The sequence below is a fragment of the Falco punctatus genome (genome assembly GCF_963210335.1).
Source record: "Falco punctatus genome assembly, chromosome: 13".
Lineage (NCBI taxonomy): Eukaryota > Metazoa > Chordata > Aves > Falconiformes > Falconidae > Falco > Falco punctatus.
In genome coordinates, this window is record NC_137593.1 from 29,870,754 (window position 1) to 29,888,387 (window position 17,634).

The window sequence follows — 17,634 nt, forward strand, 5'->3', positions numbered from 1 at the left end:
TCTGCGCATGCGTAGCCCCGCCCCATCCGCTCCGCCGGCCACTGCGCAGGCGCCGCGCGCGGCCCGGCCGGAAGCGGAAGTGGGTCCTCTGCGGGTCTGTCGGAAAATGGCGGCGGCCGGCCCGGCTCCGGGTCCGTTGGACGAGCTGGTCTTGTCGGTGACGCTTTACCGCCGGCGGCCGCGGCTGCTTCACGGCACCGTGCTGCCGTTTGTGGCGGGGCTCTACCCGGCCTGGTTGTGGCTGTGGGGACCGCGCGTGTGGGCGGCGTGGCGGGAGGCGGTGGCGGTGGCGGAGGAAGAGGAGGCCGGCCCGAGAGCGGGCCCGGGCCCTGCGCCCCCCGAGGCCGCGTTCTTGGCGCTCGCCGCCATCGGCGTTGTCCACCTGCTGACGGCGCTCTCGGGGCTGTGGTCGGTGCACGCTCACTGCGCCCTCACCTGCGTCCGGGTGAGTCCCGGGGCTGCCGGTGCGGCGGGGCCGGCCGGCCGGGCGACCCCTCGGGGGCTGTCCCCGAGCAGCGCCGGGAGGCTCCTACCGCGCCCTGCGGGCTCTCCAGGCGTGCGGGGGCGGCTGAAGGCGTGGGGGCGTGCGGTCCCCTTGTAAGGGGATGTTTCTGAGGAAGACGGTGAGGGGACGCTCAGCATCACGATGCTTCTCCCCTTAGCTGGGCTTGGGCAGCATGGCGGCGTGCTGGTGGCGGAGTTCGGCAGGCCCCAGCCCCGAAGCGGCATTGGGGAAACCAGCGGCATGTCTGTGCACAGACAGCCTGGGATGCGGCGGGTGTTCAGCACAGGGGCCACTGCCTTTGCTGGTGGCGAGCTGCCGTCTTTTGACGGTGGACCAGCTGGTTGCCGTTTTTACAGTCGGTTACTGGCAGCTGTATGTGCCTCAAGTGCAAGTGAAGGACTGAATAGACGTCCTTTAGCGATAGGGTGTGATTTTGGGGATGGGCTGCAATAATTGGAATGTCTTTGATTCTAACAACAGCTCCACAAAAACACCCGGTTTAGTGCAAAGGCCTCTGTGGTTGGCCCGGTTTAGTGCGTCCCAGCCAGAATTCCTCTTGACTGGGGGAAGTTCGGGGCCTGGGATCTGCTTGATGACGTGTGTCTCGTTTATGTTTCAGGAGCCTTGTCCTAAGAAAGCCACATTGGCTAAAGTGGTGCCAACCCCCAATAACGGTTCGGTCGAACTAGTGCCACTCCACAGAGACCAGGTAAGGACACTGCTGCTGGGAGCAGCGCTGATGTTTGTCATGGGCCAGGGAGCTGCCAAGCGTAAGCCTGCAGTTCCTTAGCTTTTAATTTAAGTAATTAGTGACTAATCAGCTGCGGTCAGTCACAAGTGGGTATGTTAAAGGGAGCACGGTGTTTCCTGGTGCACGTACCACAAGAAGAATCACACAATGACAAGATACGTGAGGGGTTGGGGTTTCTTTCCTTCTTCAGGCCCAACTGTGTGTGGAGTGAAGCCTTTGCTGTGTGTTCAACTGATTTGTTTTGGTTCTTTTTCCCCCCCTCTCTGCAGGGTGAGGATGGACAGGAGGCTCTTTCCTTTGAATTTCAGAAAATCAAATACTCCTATGAGATAGATGGCAAGAAACAGTTTCTTCCTGTAGCTTTCCCAGTGGAACATCCTCTTTGTTACTACCAGAATGCCCGAGGTTATCAGGAGGACAAAGATATTCGAGCAGCTGAGAAGAAATACGGTACAAACAAGTAAGTTTTCCAGGTGCAGATCTCTTTGCCGCGGTATCCCAGTGTTGAACCACATTTCTAGCCTTGCTTTATAGATTTCAGTTACTGCTGACACTTGTTTCAAAAACAGAGAACGGTAGCGTGCTGGGGGGGTCTTCTCCGGGGTGGGCTATAGATGGAAATTAATCACGTATAACAAATTAACTGAATCAAAGTAATTGAAAATAGGGAGATTGTGGACGTTGTGGAGTACAGCGTGGTTTGACGCCAGAGGCTGCAGGTGGCTTTTGGGTTGGGCTTTTGCTGGGAATCTGGAATGTTCAGATTAATAACAATCCGATTCTTTCCCAGGGCTGAGATGGTGGTGCCGGAGTTCTTGGAACTCTTTAAAGAAAGAGCTACAGCTCCGTTCTTCATCTTTCAGGTAAAATGAACAAACAAAAAGAGCTGTAAATACTTCTCCCTGCTAAAGAACGAGAGATTTCCTTATAATCCTGGCCTGAGAGCCACAAATCAGCTGGCAGCTTTCTAAAATCGAGAGCAAGTGCTGATCTTGCACTGTAACATCAATTTTACTTCTGGGACGAACCCTCTTTCTCCCCAGTGGCTGTACTGTGGTTTTCTGTTTTTCTGGCTTGCTACAGTTCAACGTGTACCAAGTTAGCTTCCTGGAACTTGAAGGCTTTTGTTTTCTGAGAGGGATCAGAATAACTCCCGTGTCATGCTCTCTCCACAGGTGTTCTGTGTGGGGTTGTGGTGCTTGGATGAATACTGGTATTACAGTGTTTTCACCCTCTCCATGTTGGTTGCGTTTGAAGCTTCTCTGGTCCAGCAGCAAATGAGGAACATGTCGGAGATCCGAAAAATGGGCAACAAGCCCTACATGATCCAGGTAATCCAAACCAGAGAGAATTGTGCAGGAAGTTTTTGCTGTAGCTGTCTTCTAACTGATTAGTTGCTCCTTTTTCCCATTCTTTGATCCTTTTCTGACACATACAGAGCTGCTGAAAGTGCTTTTCCCCCCCCCCCCCTCCAGGTTTACAGAAACCGCAAGTGGCGCCCCATTTCCAGCGATGAGATTATTCCAGGGGATATCGTTTCCATCGGTAATGACTTGCGTGATGGTTGTAATCAAAAGCTTGTTTAAAATCTGATTTCTTCCGGTGTGGTGAATTGAATTAGGTGTATTAATTAGGTCTTGGCTGGGGTGCTTTTGAGGGCTTTGATTCATAAGTGTCGCAACTCAAGGGTCCAAGAGTTTGGGCTGAATCTATTAGACCTGCTAGCTGCCTTTAAGAAAGGTAAATCCCTGCATCAGTCGGCCTCAGATTCTTCAGCTTAGGACTGTGAAGATGAAGGGTTCCCTGACAATAAATTCCTCGAACGGAAAGGGGAAGGGCATGGCACCTAACCCTGCTCTCCCTTTTAAGGTTGTGTTACCCCAGGTTGTGATCGCGGTCTCCGAAGCCTGAACAGCAGTGAGAACCCAGTGACTTGATGTTAAACATTCTTGGTCTCAGTTAGAGACCCAGTAACCTTCAAACCCTTTTGGGTCAGGGAGTGGGTACGTGCTGGGGTAAACTCAGCAGTTCATGGGGAGTTTTGAAGCTTTAGGAATCTCCTAAACTGAAGGAGAGCTGTGCCCTGCCAGGGAAGTAGCCAAACAGCAGTCGCTTCTCCCTTTTGAGCTGCTTCTCAGTTTTAACGTGTTAATTGCAGGCCGATCTCCTCATGAAAATCTCGTGCCGTGTGATGTGCTGCTGCTACGTGGAAGGTGTATCGTAGATGAAGCCATGCTGACAGGGGAGTCTGTGCCGCAGATGAAGGTCTGAGAAATGTCCTCTGTGCTGTCCCTTTGTCGTAACCTGGAAAAGTAAAAATGCAAAGTCATCCCTTGGCGTGAATGCCGGCCCAAGCAACCTAGTCTGTTTGTTACCAGCTCTCTGTCAGTGATTGATGGTCTCTGGTAAATGAGAAACAGAAAAGTCTGTTTTGTCTGGCAATGGCTCCAGCTTTTGGGTCTGAACTCCATCGTGCGGGCATGGCATCGCTCTCCTACACATTCCCCAGTCTGGATTCCTTTGGTGGGGTGGAGGTGGGAGGAGGAATGGGTGTAAAGCACTTCAAAGCCCCGAGTCTTCCTTTTTTTTATGCCAGTGGGTGACTTAAAAATGAGAAAGTAATGCATGCGGAGCCTCCCTTGCTGAATTCAGTGTGCCAGGGGTGAACTAGTCCCCCGAAACCAGCATTCCCACAGATGCCAGGCTCTAAACCCAGACCGATCAGAGCTGAATGGCGTGTTAAGGTCTAGATTCGGTTCAGGCTTTGGTTGAAGTGAAGCTGAGAGCATCTCGTGGGATAAGAACAGAAGAGAATACTTTTAAGTGTACTTGTTTACAGCTGTGATTCTGAGGCTGAGTGTTGTCCCGCAGGAGCCTGTGGAAGATCTCAATCCAGAGCACATCTTGGACATGCAGACAGATTCCCGTTTACACATCATATTTGGGGGAACAAAAGTGGTGCAGCACATCCCGCCCCAGAAAGCCAGCACAGGACTGAAACGTACGTACCTGCACAAATCTCTTCAGAGACGAGCATGTGGCACACTCGCAGGTTGATTTTTAGGGGGCTTGATAAAACCTTTGGAGGGAGTTGTTGAGCCAGTCTCCTTGGCCCTGTCACTGCCGGTTTATTTTGATTATTAGGCTGCTGTGATGTCCTGTTAAACTTGACTACGTCCTCCTGTAAGTGAGAGAAGGGTGTAGCTTCAAGTTTATTCTGTCTGTGGTAAACCTGTACAAGATTTGCCCTAAACTTACCGTCTTCCTTCCTCTTCCAGCTGTTGACAGCGGGTGTGTGGCATATGCTCTGCGAACCGGCTTCAACACATCTCAGGTACATTGTGGACATGCCTTCTCGTCCCCGTCTTGTCGATGGTGCTGGTTGTGTTGCTCAGCCCTCCGCTGTCAGAAAACGCTTACGAAGTACAGCAACGGGGGAAATATAAATCGGGGCATTAAAATTACTTGTTTGTTTGGGACAGGGATAAATAAGGTTGGTCTCTGTGGGTCGGATAAGTAGTCTGATGTTCGGTGTGGAAGCCCAGCAGTCAGGATTCAGGGTTCCTGCTGTCACTGGCCACGCTGTGTCTATACTACAGCTTCTGGTTATCCCTGTTTCTATAATGGTAAATGTTGGGAAAGGGCTTCTGAGTGTGTCTGGAAAGACTGGAGCCGCAAACACGAGCTTTTTCAATCAAAAATTGAAGGCTGCTTCAAAGAAATCATCAACTCCAGTGACTTGGTAAAAAACCTGCAAACTTGTTACTAATTATAAGTGACTCTAGGCTACTGCCTAATAAGAGGATCACAGACGTGGGAATCATTTTCAGGCTCTGGCCCCAAAACACCAGAGTGTATTTTTAAAAATGGGTTTCATGCGTGTTTTTAACAAACCAGTGCATTACACATTTTTAACAAACCACTGCATGCTGCAGAGTTAGCTTCTTGCACTGAAGGCTGTATTTCTCAGGGGAAATTGCTGCGTACAATCCTCTTTGGGGTGAAGAGAGTGACGGCCAATAACCTGGAGACCTTCATTTTCATCCTGTTCCTGCTGGTGTTCGCCATTGCCGCTGCAGCGTACGTCTGGATTGAAGGTGAGATTTATTTTTTTTCCTTGCCTCTTCCAGGTCTCTGCACAGGACTTGTACCAAAGCCTGTGGGAAGGGCAGTCAACGTAATTCCTGGGAGTCACAATAACTGGGTTGGGCTGTGCCACTGTTTCAGTGTAGGGGCCCGCACCGCCGAGAAGATAATCGGGGATTCCGAGAGCGATAAAGTGGATTGAACTGGAAGGAGACAGGGTTGTTGGTCTCTGGCAACAACGACGGGCTCAGGACTTGTGAATTTAATTGTCTTGGGGGACTTGTAGGGTCAGGTTTTTACGGAACAGCTCTCTGCTGCTCCTCCGTGCAGTAGCATCCTGCCTTCTTGTTCCGCTGCCGTTATGCTGCTTTTCTTGCCCTCCCACAGCCCTTCCTCGGTAGGTGAGCTCCTCTGTGGTACTCATCTAAGTTCCCTGGGGCACACCCAGTCTGAGGATGAGGAGGTATACAGCTCTCCCGTCTCATTCCGTAGGCACTAAGGATCCCAGCAGGAACCGTTACAAGCTTTTCCTGGAGTGTACTTTAATTCTGACTTCGGTCGTTCCACCTGAACTTCCCATTGAGCTCTCGCTGGCCGTCAACACCTCCCTCATCGCCTTGGCCAAGCTCTGTAAGTACCAAGCTTAAACACAGAGATAAAAAAGAACTTCTCTTGTGACTGGAACTGTGGGGACATCAGTGAGGAAATGAGAGTGTAATGACTGTAGCTTCCTCTTGTTTCTACGCGGGGATGGGGTGGGTTTGGGAGCTGGTGTGTGTGAGGGGGTTTAAAGGCCAAAATGCTTGGGAGTTGTGAGCTTTGAAGTGGGTCCTAAAGCAAGTGTAGGAGGGAACTGCTTGCTCAGCAGCCTCGCAGTTCTGCTTTGAGCAGCTTCCTACCTGTGGCATATGGAGGTCAGTGAATTTGGTGTTGGGCTGCATCGCTGCTATGGCTTTGGCGGCTGTTGTGGTTTCAAATGCTGCCACAATTCAGAACGGGGAGGTTTGGGTTCGTTAACTATCAGAGCACTGTGCTGAGAGCTCCTGTCTTGTGATTAAAGCCACCGAGCGTCCTGTCATGGCAGATGTCTCATGGAATTTCCTCTCTTCTTCTAGACGTGTACTGTACGGAGCCCTTCCGCATCCCCTTTGCAGGCAAAGTTCAAGTTTGCTGTTTTGACAAAACCGGCACATTAACCAGCGATCACCTGGTAGTGAGAGGAGTGGCTGGGCTGAGGTAGGTCCTGGGTGATTTTCGTTACGTGATTTGCTGTGGTCCAGGCTTTGGGCACTGTGGGAGCTCCTCAGGCACGAGTGCAATCACATTCCAGTGAGGAAGAGAGGAGAACTGGGGATTCAGAGTGAAAGATGTGGATTGAACTGGAAGGAGAAGAGGGTTGTTGCTCTCTGGCAACGACTATGGGCTTGGGACTTGTGAATTTAATTGTCTGGGGGGGGCTTGTTGCCCCAGGTTTTTATGTAACCGAGCTCTTCGCTGCTCATCCTTGTAGCAGCATCCTGCCACCTTGTGCCGCTGCCGTTCGGAGCTGTGCTTGAAGGTCGATGCCGCGGCAGAGAGACAGGCAGCCAAGTCCTTCGATTGTGCAGTTATTTAAGTGTGTTAGTTCAGGCCTCTTCTTCGAGTGCTCTGCTTGAATCAAGTTTCCTTTGGAGGACTGGCAAAAATGATGGGCTTTGGCAGTGTTTGCACTTGAGAGAGCGCCAGATTTCCTACGGCTTTGATCTCACCATGAGAAGCTCTGCTGTTTACTATATTAGAGTAGGAATTTTTGGCTGGGAAAAAAATTTTTTTTCAGGATTTGTCTGAGATAATGTGAATGGGTCTGTTAACATGGGCGGTCTTTTTTTTTTTTTTTTTTTTTTATGCTGCAGGGATGGGAAGGAAGTGACACCAGTGTCTGACATTCCTGTAGAAACCCACCGAGCCATTGCTACTTGCCACTCGCTTGTGCAGCTGGATGATGGGACGCTGGTGGGAGATCCGCTGGAGAAGGCGATGTTGATGGCTGTGGACTGGACCCTGACCAAAGGTAAAACCTGTTTCTAGCTCCTCCCTCCTCCCGAGCCCCGTTTACATACGCTGGGGGGTGTGGGGTGGGTTTTTTAGGGGAGGGTGACAACGATGACACTGGTTTTGTCAGTTCTGAGCGTGACGTTACCTAGTCTGTGGAGATTTCCTATGCCTCATGCCAGCTTTCTGCACGGAGTGAATGGCATCCGGTATGATCCCAGGGACTGGTTTGGGGCGGTGGAAATCCTTGTACTCTGTGTCTGAGGGACAGCAAATAGTAGAAGTCCGTTCTCGGGCCTGTAGATACTGCGTTCTGCAGCTGCCAGGCTCAGGTTGGTGTCTTCCAGTTCTGCTTGCGCAGACAGAGTAAAATCAGGGTGCGAGTAGCGCAGATCGCAGCAGTGGAAACATGACAGCGTGGGTTTCAGCGCGGTCTGCGGGCAGTCCCTCTGGAGGCTTTCTGCTCTGCTTTCTTTTCTCTCACACACGCAGACAGCGAACGTTAGAAATCTTTCGGAAATCCTGTGTTACATATCCCGCTGAAATCCGTGCTGTTGTGTTTTTCCTTCTGGATTTTTACCTCTGATGAGAACATTTGCTATAAATGCACCTTCAGCCTGCTGTGCAGCTGTTATCCTAACGCACCCAGGTGTTCTGATCCGCTATCTCCCTTGCCTGTTGGCATGAGAATTTCCAGCTCTGTATGCTTTTATCTAAAGAGAGGAAAATGCTGTGATCTCAGTGACCTATGGGTTCCTTCGGGACCTTGAAGGGAGGGGTGTTGCTTTTGATACCGAGAAACCTTTCAGGATTTCCTGATCTGTTTGTTTCCAGATGAGAAAGTTTTCCCCAGAAGTATTAAAACTCAGGGACTGAAAATTCACCAGCGCTTTCATTTTGCCAGTGCCCTGAAAAGAATGTCTGTCTTGGCGTCGTACGAGAAGATCGGCTCGACTGATCTCTGTTACATTGCAGCTGTGAAAGGGGCCCCAGAGACGCTGCACAAAATGGTGAGCGCATCTCTCTAGGAGAGGAAGGGCCTTCGTTAGCACGTGTGCTTGTCCCCTTATGCCTCTGCTTGGCCCTACCAAGCCTGGAACCCGAGGGATGTAGGCGTTACATCCCGCCCAACGGCGCAGCCATCCCGTGCCTGAAAACGGGCTCCACTGGGGAGTTTCAGTCTAATCCCAGTGAGATCCCAGTATCTCGCCACGGGGGTTGCTGGCCCTGATGCTTTTGCTGACCACAGAGGGCTAAACCTGGGGGAATCTCCTCTTTCGCCCTTGATGGTGAGGGACCCTCCCAAAGGTGCCTTTTTTCCTCCCCTCTCTGTATATTTAATGCGAAATGCCGAAACGTGCTTGAAACTGTGTTAATACGATGCTTTTCCCCACGTCTTCTCCAGTTGTCTCAGTGCCCAAGCAACTATCATGCTGTCCACACGGAAATTTCGCATGAGGGGGCAAGAGTGCTGGCCCTTGGCTACAAAGAACTGGGTCACCTCACTCATCAGCAGGTACGGGTGTTTGTTTAAGCCTTGGAATCGAGCTCCCGTTAAAGGAAACGGAGACGGTGTGAGCAGGGCTGGGGAAGAGGGGGAGAGGGGGTCTCTTTTGGGATGTGGTTGCCCCAAACTGCTGTAACCTTGTTGGGTTTTTTATGATCTGGATCTTTTGGGAAGATGGCAGCCTCTGCCCTGTGCTCCCAGCTTTGAATTCCTGTCCGTTATTCGTCGATGTTTCTGTTTCCCTGTTGGTATAAAGCAGGGTGCGTTCTTGTCGCAGCTGAAGAGGCTTACCACAGAATTTCTCAGCTGTGAAACTGGTTTTATCTGGGGACAGGACCCTGTTTTCTGTGTAACTCCTTTCAGGGCTGCCTCAGTGGAGCTTTGTGCCGAAGGCGGCTGCCTCCTAGAGCAGCTGGGGACGGTCTAGCATTGCTCTGTGCATCTTGGGGCACTAGCTGGTGCTTTGATTGCAAGGAAACACCTGCTGGAAAAGGGGATTGCCACAAAGCAGCAGGTAACACCTTACTGGTTTGCTTTGGCAGGTGCGGGAGATGAAGCGGGAAGCTTTGGAGTGTGATCTTAGATTTGTTGGATTCATTGTGGTTTCCTGCCCTCTCAAAGCTGACTCCAAAGCTGTCATCAGGGAGATCCAAAACGCGTCGCACCACGTAAGCATCAGCAGCGTCTTAGCCTTGCTGGTAGCCAAGGTGTTCGGGGTGTGGAGTTTTCGTACCCGAAGCCTTTGTGTAGTGAGGGCAAAGGCTTCGCTGTGGTGAAGGCAGGGAGACCTCGTGCATATGATGTTATTTTTGCGGTGGGCTTTGCCCTGGCTCGGAGGAAGCCTCCTCGGGGCGCTGCACATCACTACGTCTGATTGAGAATGTCACCAGCATCCAAGCTAGGCAGAAGTCCTTTCAGTGTAAAAGAGACTCATCGTGAAACCCCACTTGCCCACCCAGAACTGATTCTCTGACCCCTCTGGCTTTCCCCTCAGGTAGTGATGATAACAGGAGACAATCCTCTCACCGCCTGCCATGTGGCCCGGGAGCTACATTTCCTCCGGAGGGAGCACACCCTCATTCTGCAGCCTCCTGTGAGCAAAGGTGACTGATCCCATGCAGGAAACTCTTCTGTGCTTTGGAGGATGGCAGCCAAAGGCCTGCTGGGGCATCATGTCAGTTAGCCACGTGCTATTAGCACTGCTGCTTGGTGCTGATAATGGAGATGACTTGCTCTCCAGAAGCCTAGATAACCCTCTGTCCTTTTGCCCCTCTCTTCTCTGGCTTGGAGTACTACGCGAGCTCTGCCAGCTCCAAACCTGAGCTATCTAAGCACCAAAAGAACAGAAACAACGGCAGCTTGAAGGCCTCCTTGCCGTGCAGGTTCAGAGGCTTTCCAGGGATGCCAAGAGCCATGTCGCTGACTGCAGGGAAGGGCAGTCCCCATGAGGAGCGTACCTAGGTGGGAGGTGGGCACAGCACTGTCCTGAGAAGCAGCAGGCCTCGTGTCCGTGAGGCTGAGGGGCTGAAAACCCGAGAGTCAGTGTCTGTGTGGTGGCTGGGAGCATTTCCCACAGCCAGGTGCCTCAGCCACGCTCACATCCAGCTTGCGCTTCCCTCTTCCCAGACTCCAGCTGGCAGTGGCGGTCCGTCGACGGTGCTGTCTTGCTCCCCATCTCGCCCACCTCCTTGCAAGAGCTGACGCAGCGTTACGACCTGTGTGTCACTGGGGAAGGTCTCTCCCACCTCCAGGCTGTGAACAGGCAGCAGCTGCTAAAGCTCATTCCGCACATCCAGGTGTTTGCCAGAGTGGTGCCCAAGCAGAAGGTAGGAAGCGGCAGCTTTAGCAGGGCTCGCGTGGCGCCTGGGAGCCACGTAGATGCCAGCCCCTGATTAATGCCGAAGCTGTTTACAGCTAATGAACATACCCAGCAGCACCTCTCTTGATACCCGAGCCAGCAAGCAGCAAGAACCAGAGCTCAGGATGTGCCGTGTTCTTATCCTAGAGAGTCCTGAGCTCTTTGGCCTGTTTTAGCTCTGTGCTCCTAAAATGCAGCCCGAAGGTGAAGCTTTGGGAGCCTGGGTGTGAGACCAGTGAATTCCTGCAGAACAGGAACTGTTCTGTGCGCTTGACCAAGACACATAACCCAGCGCAGGCAGCAGCGTGTCGGGAGGCGCGGGCTGCCGAGGCTCACTGCACTTTTTTTCTGCGCAGGAGTTTGTAATCACTACGTTGAAGAGCCTGGGCTACGTCACGCTGATGTGCGGCGATGGGACCAACGACGTCGGAGCTCTGAAACACGCAGATGTGGGTGAGTCTGCGCGCAGGACTCTCCTGCGTGCCCGGCTGAGTTTGGCTAGCGTTCCTAAATGCAAAACCGGTGTTCATTTTTCCGGTATTTTGAGGGCTGGGATCGATCTGCCCAACATCATTTAGTGGCAGAAACCAACATCAAGAGGAAGGATCGCTGTGCTGGTGGAATGCCCACTGCATGCGTGCCAGCAGGAATTGGCTGCAAACACGTTTTTCTGGAAGAAAGATCCTTACATATGTTTCCCCCCCCCAAGCTTTCTTTTAGCAAGCATAACATCTCTGAAGTCCCTGCGTAACTAGCACCCTGGCTCCGGGTGTAAACAGCAGTTGGGATTCCTACTGTGTGAAAGGGATCACGGCTCTTTTTCCCTGCAGCTAATTTTTTTTATACTCTGACAGGAGTGGCACTTCTGGCAAATGCTCCCGAGAGACTGCCCGAACGTAAGAAAAGATCTCGAGACGGCCCCAGTGACGGGAGGCCTGCCCTGCCATCCATGGGGAGTGGGACTGTGAAGCCCACCTCCCGTGGTGCCAAGCACAGAGTCATGTCCCAAAGAGAGGAGCAGATGGCTATCCAGAGGGTTGGTAACGATATTTTTAAAAGTTAATTTACCCTTGCTCTTTGTTCCTCCTCTGGTTTACTGCTAATTCATGGGAACTGGAAATGGCAGGATGTACTGGGAAAAGACCAGCTTTTCTGCTTTTTATCCTGAAATCATGGATTTGGGCAGAGAAAGTGCTGCTTTTCCAGCCAGCCATCAAGTTAGCGCTGCAAGCACGAATGCCTCCCCTTGGAGCAGGGGTGTGGGAGGGGGTAGCACAAGGTCATCTTCCATCCAGGTTGTGGTGATGAAGCACATGTCTGTATCTTTAATTCACCGGCAGGAGCGGATCAGTCAGGTCCTGAAGGATTTGGAAGAGGAGCGTGTACCCGTTGTGAAGCTGGGCGACGCCAGCATTGCCGCCCCCTTCACCTCCAAGCTCTCTTCCATTCAGTGCAGTAAGTGCATGGTGGGAGCTGAACTTTGCATCTCCGCGTTCCCCAAGGGGAATAAATCTAGATCGGAAAGAAGCCAAGACAGGGCGTGGGGTGGTGAGAAACGCCCCCCCCCAAACCCAGGGCACTGCCAGTTTTTTGTGTGGAGCACCCCTCTGCGGGTTTGTTGGATGGGGACATGAGTGGTGAGGGGTTAACTGCTTCAGAAAAGGAGAGGGCTGAGGGACAAAGCCCCAGAACCCATTTTGTTTTTTCGTTTTGTTTCCAAACTCTGCTTCCTCTTGCTCCTTAGTCTGCCACGTGATCAAGCAAGGTCGCTGCACGCTAGTGACGACGCTGCAGATGTTCAAGATCCTCGCCCTGAACGCCCTGATCCTCGCTTACAGCCAGAGCGTCCTCTACTTGGAAGGGGTGAAGTTCAGTGATTTCCAGGCGACTTTGCAGGGTCTGCTGTTGGCCGGCTGCTTCCTTTTCATCTCCAGGTCGAAGGTGAGGGTTGGGACAGTGGCTGGTCTATGTCGGGCACACCGGGATTCCTGAAGGAGCGCCTCTCTCCCCAAAAAAGCTGTTGGATTTCAATAAGTTAAGAATCCACAGGGCTGGAGGGAGTGGGGGGTTTTGTTCCCCTGGATTTGGGAGGCTCCCAAGGCCAGCACTTGTGTGAGGGAGTATCCCAGGATTGCAGGCAGGCAGCTTCGCTCGGGTTATGGGAATGGTGCGGTCCCAACGACTGCTGTCCCCACACAGAAAGGTTGGAAGAGGTGGGAAGCGGAATGTGGATAAATGGTTTGGTCGAGGCTGCTGCACCAGCTAAGCTGTGGGTCTCCTCAGCGCATGAGGCGGAATTTTTGTAGGTGTTCCCTCAGAAACACTAACATTAGTCGGATCCTGCTGGAAAACTGCCTAGAAATGGTCAAAACCATTCAAGGCACCTCTGCTCGCTTTGCTTTCCCAGCCTTTGAAGACGCTTTCCAAGGAGCGTCCGCTGCCAAACATCTTTAACCTCTACACGGTCCTGACGGTGCTGCTGCAGTTCCTCGTGCATTTCCTCAGCCTCGTTTACCTGTACCGCGGCGCCCAGGCACGCAGCGATTCCAAGTAAGAGTCTCTTCCTCCAACACTGGAATGTTTTTCTCCCAGTTGCTGCTACACGGGAGGGTGGAGAGCAGCCTCCCTCACTACAGTGCTCTTCCTGTGAGCGCTTTATCAAGCACAGCAGGTGTTAGGAGTTTAATGTGTGGGACACATCCAGAAAAAACATTTTTTAATTGTCTATCGAGCACGTTGGCAGGGAGGTGATGAAACCAGCAGGAGTACGGTCTGATACGCTGTGGTTCCAACGTCTACCGTCCCCATATGGAAAGGGAAAAAAAATAACACCAATGAGGTGGATTAGTGGAAAGGTTATAAAGAAAAATGCCCCAAAAAACCTGATTTTCTTTCCAATTTTTTGATTGTTATTTTGTGAAAAAGAACCCCTTGATGACCTGTGCTTGCAGCCTCTGCGGCTCCGCTTTTACCCGTGCAAGCATGCTTGCTGGGGAAGTGGTTTTGCCCGACCAAACTGGAATAAACTGGGCTCAGCAGGGCTGTGCAAGGGGAACTGAGTATTCCCGGTGTTCTGGGTCTGATCTCCAGCTTTTTCCTTTCAGACAAGAGGAGTTTGTGGATCTGTACAAGGAGTTTGAGCCCAGCCTTGTGAACAGCACAGTCTACATCATGTCCATGGCGATGCAGATGGCCACGTTTGCTATCAACTACAAGGCAAGCCATGTTTAAGTCACATCTCCAGCAGCACCACCAAAGCGTTTTTTTGTAATTAAGATGCAACAATCCAAAATTCTCTATTTGCAAACTAAGTTTTCTCAGTGCTCTCCTGGGGAGGAACTCCCTCTTTTTGCACCATGTGTCCCAAACCGTCGCAAATTGCACCCCGTCCCCTAGTTTGAATGAGTACGGCCTCATGGTTTCTCCCCGCGGTGTTTCAGGGCCATCCTTTCATGGAGAGCCTGCAGGAGAACAAGCCTTTGCTGTGGAGCATCGTCCTTTCGGGACTCGCCATCGTGGGCCTTCTCACGGGCTCTTCGCCAGAATTCAACGAGCAGTTCGGCTTGGTAGAAATCCCTACCGAGGTGAGCAGGCGGCGTTTCTCTGCTCCTACTGGATTTTAAACGCGGTTTCCAGTGGGAGAACAGGTCTGAGCCCATCTTCAGGAACTCGGGAGGAACCTCCAGGTTTTTAGCAGGGTGGCAGGAGCACTGACTGCCTGAGTAGCTCTGAGGGAGAGGATATGGTAGCGATCCTGCTGAAGCGTTGGGGATTTTTTTTTTTTTTACAGCAGGTTGTGAATTTTGTGAATTTCTAAAAATGGAGTCATTTTTATGAAAGGAGGAAGTTCAGGCTGTAGCGGAGCAGTTGCTGCAGAGTAGCGCCTCGTGGGGCAGCGGCTCTGGAGTAACTGAAGAAGGGGAGAGACCGACACGTTGTGTTTGTTTTCCTAGTTCAAGATCGTGATCACGGAAGTGTTGCTGGCTGACTTCTTCCTCGCCTTGTTAGTGGACCGAATTCTTCAGTTCCTGCTGGGGAGCGCAAAACTTAAAGTGCCTTCCTGAAACGGGTTCCAAGGTCCTGGCCCCCAGCAGCGCTATGCGAAGGACAGCACCCGCGGCCGCATCGCACCGTCGCAAGAATCATCCTTAATTCTTTTGACAGGAACTCTGATCCTGTTCGGAAAACGGGCGTGGGGAAGCTTTCTTCCAAATCACGTGGATATCACCTCTGTGAAACAAGACCTGACTTTTTAATGTTTCCAGGATGTACCACCAACTGGCGGGAGTTTTGTACTGCCCTAACGTTTAAAGGAAACGTTTACAGAATTTGGTAACTAAAATCAGAGTCGATGTATTTTAAAACGTGTTTGGGACTTCCTTGGTAGGGGCGAAAGCTTTGCGATGGTTTCAAATAGCCAATGGGACCGAGTGCAGGAGTAAAAGCGGCAACAAACTAAAGGTGAGGCCGAGGGGTAGGAGTTGTGACACAACGAACAGCGTAAACACCCTTGCAGGAGGTGTAATGTTCAGAATAGAGACTCGTAGTGCTGACAAAGTGTAGGAGAACACACACAGCCAAGAACTTCTAGATGTTACCGCTGCCGTACGTGCCAGCCCCGAAGCCCTCTATTTCAAAAGCATTGCAAAAATATTTTGGCAGTGAGAAGAGAAACACGTTTATTTTTCTCCTTAAGCAGTTCCCGTGATCAGCTACTGATTGCATTTCTTTGGGTACCCCGAAATTTAAGCAGAGAGGGAGCAGCTCAGCCCAGCTGGATGCTGTTCACATCCTCCAGGTTGACTCCAGGGCTAACAAATGCTGGGTGGGAGCCTGGCAGCGGCCGTCCTTTCGACTACAAAAGCATAATTGTACTGAAAACAAAAATAAATAATCGGTCAGGATGAGACACGGGTACTTAAGAAATTCTGAACGCACCTGCTGCCCACCCCAAGAGGTGCGTGACCGAAGCAGCCCTGTTACCTCTTTCTCGATATCGGCAAGTGACTTAACGTTCAGGTCTGTGAGAAAAACCTAAAACCAAATAAAATTAAAACATAAAATTTCTTAATTCAGCCAAGTTAGGAGGCAGGGCCAAGAACAGCAGCATAAGGGAACTCACATTCGTGCCAGAAATGAGCCTGCTTTCAAATTTGGGGTGTAGTGTGAAAGGCACTCCGTCCATAGCTGGGAAGAGAAAGGAGAGAAGCGTTAGGAACATCACGGGAACGGCTCTGAAAACAATGTAAAAAAAAAATATATATTTACTCCAATCTGGGGCCTTGATCAATTCCTACATAATTAATTACCACACAAAGCAGATGAGTGGAAGGGGACACCTCAGCAGCACAGTTTGAGGAAGAGGTCAGTGATGGCTTTAATTCAAGCGAGAAATAACTTGGAGGAGGGGAGAAGTCTTTTAAGAAAACGTAGCTCAATTCCAGGCTCCACAGAGAAGAACCGCGCAGCAACAAGCTGCATGCGAACCAGCTAAAAGCCCCTTTTTTATATATATTTTTTTAAAATACTCCTTAAAGACAGCTATGCTTGCTTCATGCAGCTTCCTCGCTTCCAGCTGAAGAAACACTTTACCCGAGAGGCCGTAGATGTTGGAGGTGTCGTACAGAGATGGGTGCTGGGAAGCACGTTTGATGCTGCACCGAGCCGCCGGTGACCTGTAGCAGATCAGGATAATTAATGGCTGGAGATGTGCTCAGGTGCATGGGAACGACGAGGTGGGCACTGGCAGCCACCAGATTTTATTCCCAGTTCTGGACTGGTTCAGGTAAGACTGGGGAAGGGTTAAAAAAAAAAAACAACACCACCACCCCAACGTGGACGTACTGCTGGTTTGGGTTTGGGTCGGGGGGCTGGAGCGAAAGCTGCCTCAGGCCGGCGCTGATGGTCCGTGGTTTGGGGACCGGCTGGGGGCTGCACTTTGGAACCGGCCCTTTTTTACACCAGATGGCAAAACTGCCCATTTCCCTACGGAAAAACGGGCGGGTGTTTGTGGGGGGGCGGCAGGGGGCGGGGGTGGGAGGATTGGGGGAGGGGCAGGACCCCCTACCCAATTTTCATGTAGTGCGGGAGGGCTTTGCTCTTGGAGCTCAGCTGGATGTCAAACACGGCCGTCTCGGCGGCGTCCAGTGGCACCAGCTTCACGTACACCCGTTTTTTCCGGGAGACACCGATTCCTGCGGGGGGGGGGGGGGGGGGGGTAGCCGGTGGCAGGAGGAGGTTGGGGGGGTACCGGGCCCCGCCACCCCATCCCCCTTACCGTGGCGGGGGGGGGGGGGTGACTTACGTGGCTCTGGGAACTCGGGGGCGCGGGTGTAGCCGGTGGGCTGCGGGCTCCGGTCGCTCAACACCTGGATGTCGGTCACGACGGGCCCGGGAGCCGCCTGGACGGGACGGGACCTCGGTGCCGGACCGGGCACAGCCCACCCCCTCCCACCCCCCCGGGCTGGCACCCACCGCCCACCCCCCGCACCTGGGCTCCGCCGCCGCTCACGCACAGGTACCCGCCGCCCTTGTGCCCGAAGCCTTTGCCCAGGTTGGCGGCCGCGCCCTCCACGGTAACGGTGATCTGCGGGCACACGGAGCGGCGTAAACCGGGAGCCCGGGCGCCGCTCGGCCGCGCCCCCCGCCCCCGCTGCCTCCCCCCGGACCCACCGCGGTCCAACCGGCGGGGGCTGCCTCGGGCGCAGCGGCCCAGCCCACGCCGGTCAGCGGGGTCGCCGCCGCTGCCGCCATCGCCGCCGCTTCCGGCCCGGAACTGGCGGAGCCCCGCCCCCTCCCCGCTGCTATTGGCCCGCTGCGGCGATTGGCTGGCGCGCTCTGACTGACGTGCGTGACGGCCACTGAGCGGATGCGCAGCCGCCGGGCGCCTTCGAACG

At 52.6% G+C, this 17,634-nt stretch overlaps 2 protein-coding genes across 5 annotated transcripts; one reads left to right on the top strand and one right to left on the bottom strand.

The window, feature by feature from the left end:
- The first annotated feature begins 20 nt into the window (after positions 1 to 20).
- ATP13A1 (ATPase 13A1) lies at positions 21 to 16,434 on the top strand. Of its 2 annotated transcripts, none has more exons than XM_080409646.1 (27): positions 21 to 445; positions 1,125 to 1,214; positions 1,526 to 1,716; positions 2,047 to 2,119; positions 2,432 to 2,587; positions 2,732 to 2,801; positions 3,415 to 3,521; positions 4,128 to 4,257; positions 4,535 to 4,590; positions 5,227 to 5,353; positions 5,835 to 5,972; positions 6,458 to 6,578; positions 7,235 to 7,392; positions 8,208 to 8,383; positions 8,779 to 8,889; positions 9,423 to 9,548; positions 9,875 to 9,983; positions 10,507 to 10,706; positions 11,095 to 11,191; positions 11,593 to 11,774; positions 12,079 to 12,193; positions 12,483 to 12,679; positions 13,146 to 13,288; positions 13,843 to 13,954; positions 14,179 to 14,322; positions 14,692 to 14,815; positions 14,903 to 15,102. In XM_080409646.1, the coding sequence occupies exons 1-26, from the start codon at positions 107 to 109 to the stop codon at positions 14,800 to 14,802; spliced, it is 3,579 nt and encodes a 1,192-aa protein (XP_080265772.1). In that variant the 5' UTR covers positions 21 to 106; the 3' UTR covers positions 14,803 to 14,815; positions 14,903 to 15,102. The 2 variants fall into 2 exon arrangements, 1 of the variants encoding a protein (XP_080265772.1); XR_013931714.1 differs by adding an exon at positions 16,299 to 16,434 and having other exon boundaries at positions 22 to 445; positions 14,692 to 15,070.
- Positions 15,392 to 17,532, bottom strand: MVB12A (multivesicular body subunit 12A). Of its 3 annotated transcripts, none has more exons than XR_013931715.1 (9): positions 17,411 to 17,532; positions 17,229 to 17,324; positions 17,043 to 17,139; positions 16,806 to 16,932; positions 16,567 to 16,723; positions 16,331 to 16,413; positions 15,861 to 15,925; positions 15,722 to 15,772; positions 15,392 to 15,612 (listed from the first exon to the last, which is right to left on the bottom strand). XR_013931715.1 is itself a non-coding variant. In XM_080409660.1 (9 exons), exons 1-9 carry the CDS (start codon positions 17,489 to 17,491, stop codon positions 15,550 to 15,552), a joined length of 804 nt encoding a protein of 267 aa, XP_080265786.1. In that variant the 5' UTR covers positions 17,492 to 17,532; the 3' UTR covers positions 15,392 to 15,549. The 3 variants fall into 3 exon arrangements, 2 of the variants coding, with proteins under 2 accessions (XP_080265786.1, XP_080265787.1); XM_080409660.1 differs by having other exon boundaries at positions 16,583 to 16,723; XM_080409661.1 differs by lacking the exon at positions 16,567 to 16,723.
- Between the last annotated feature and the right edge of the window lie 102 nt (positions 17,533 to 17,634).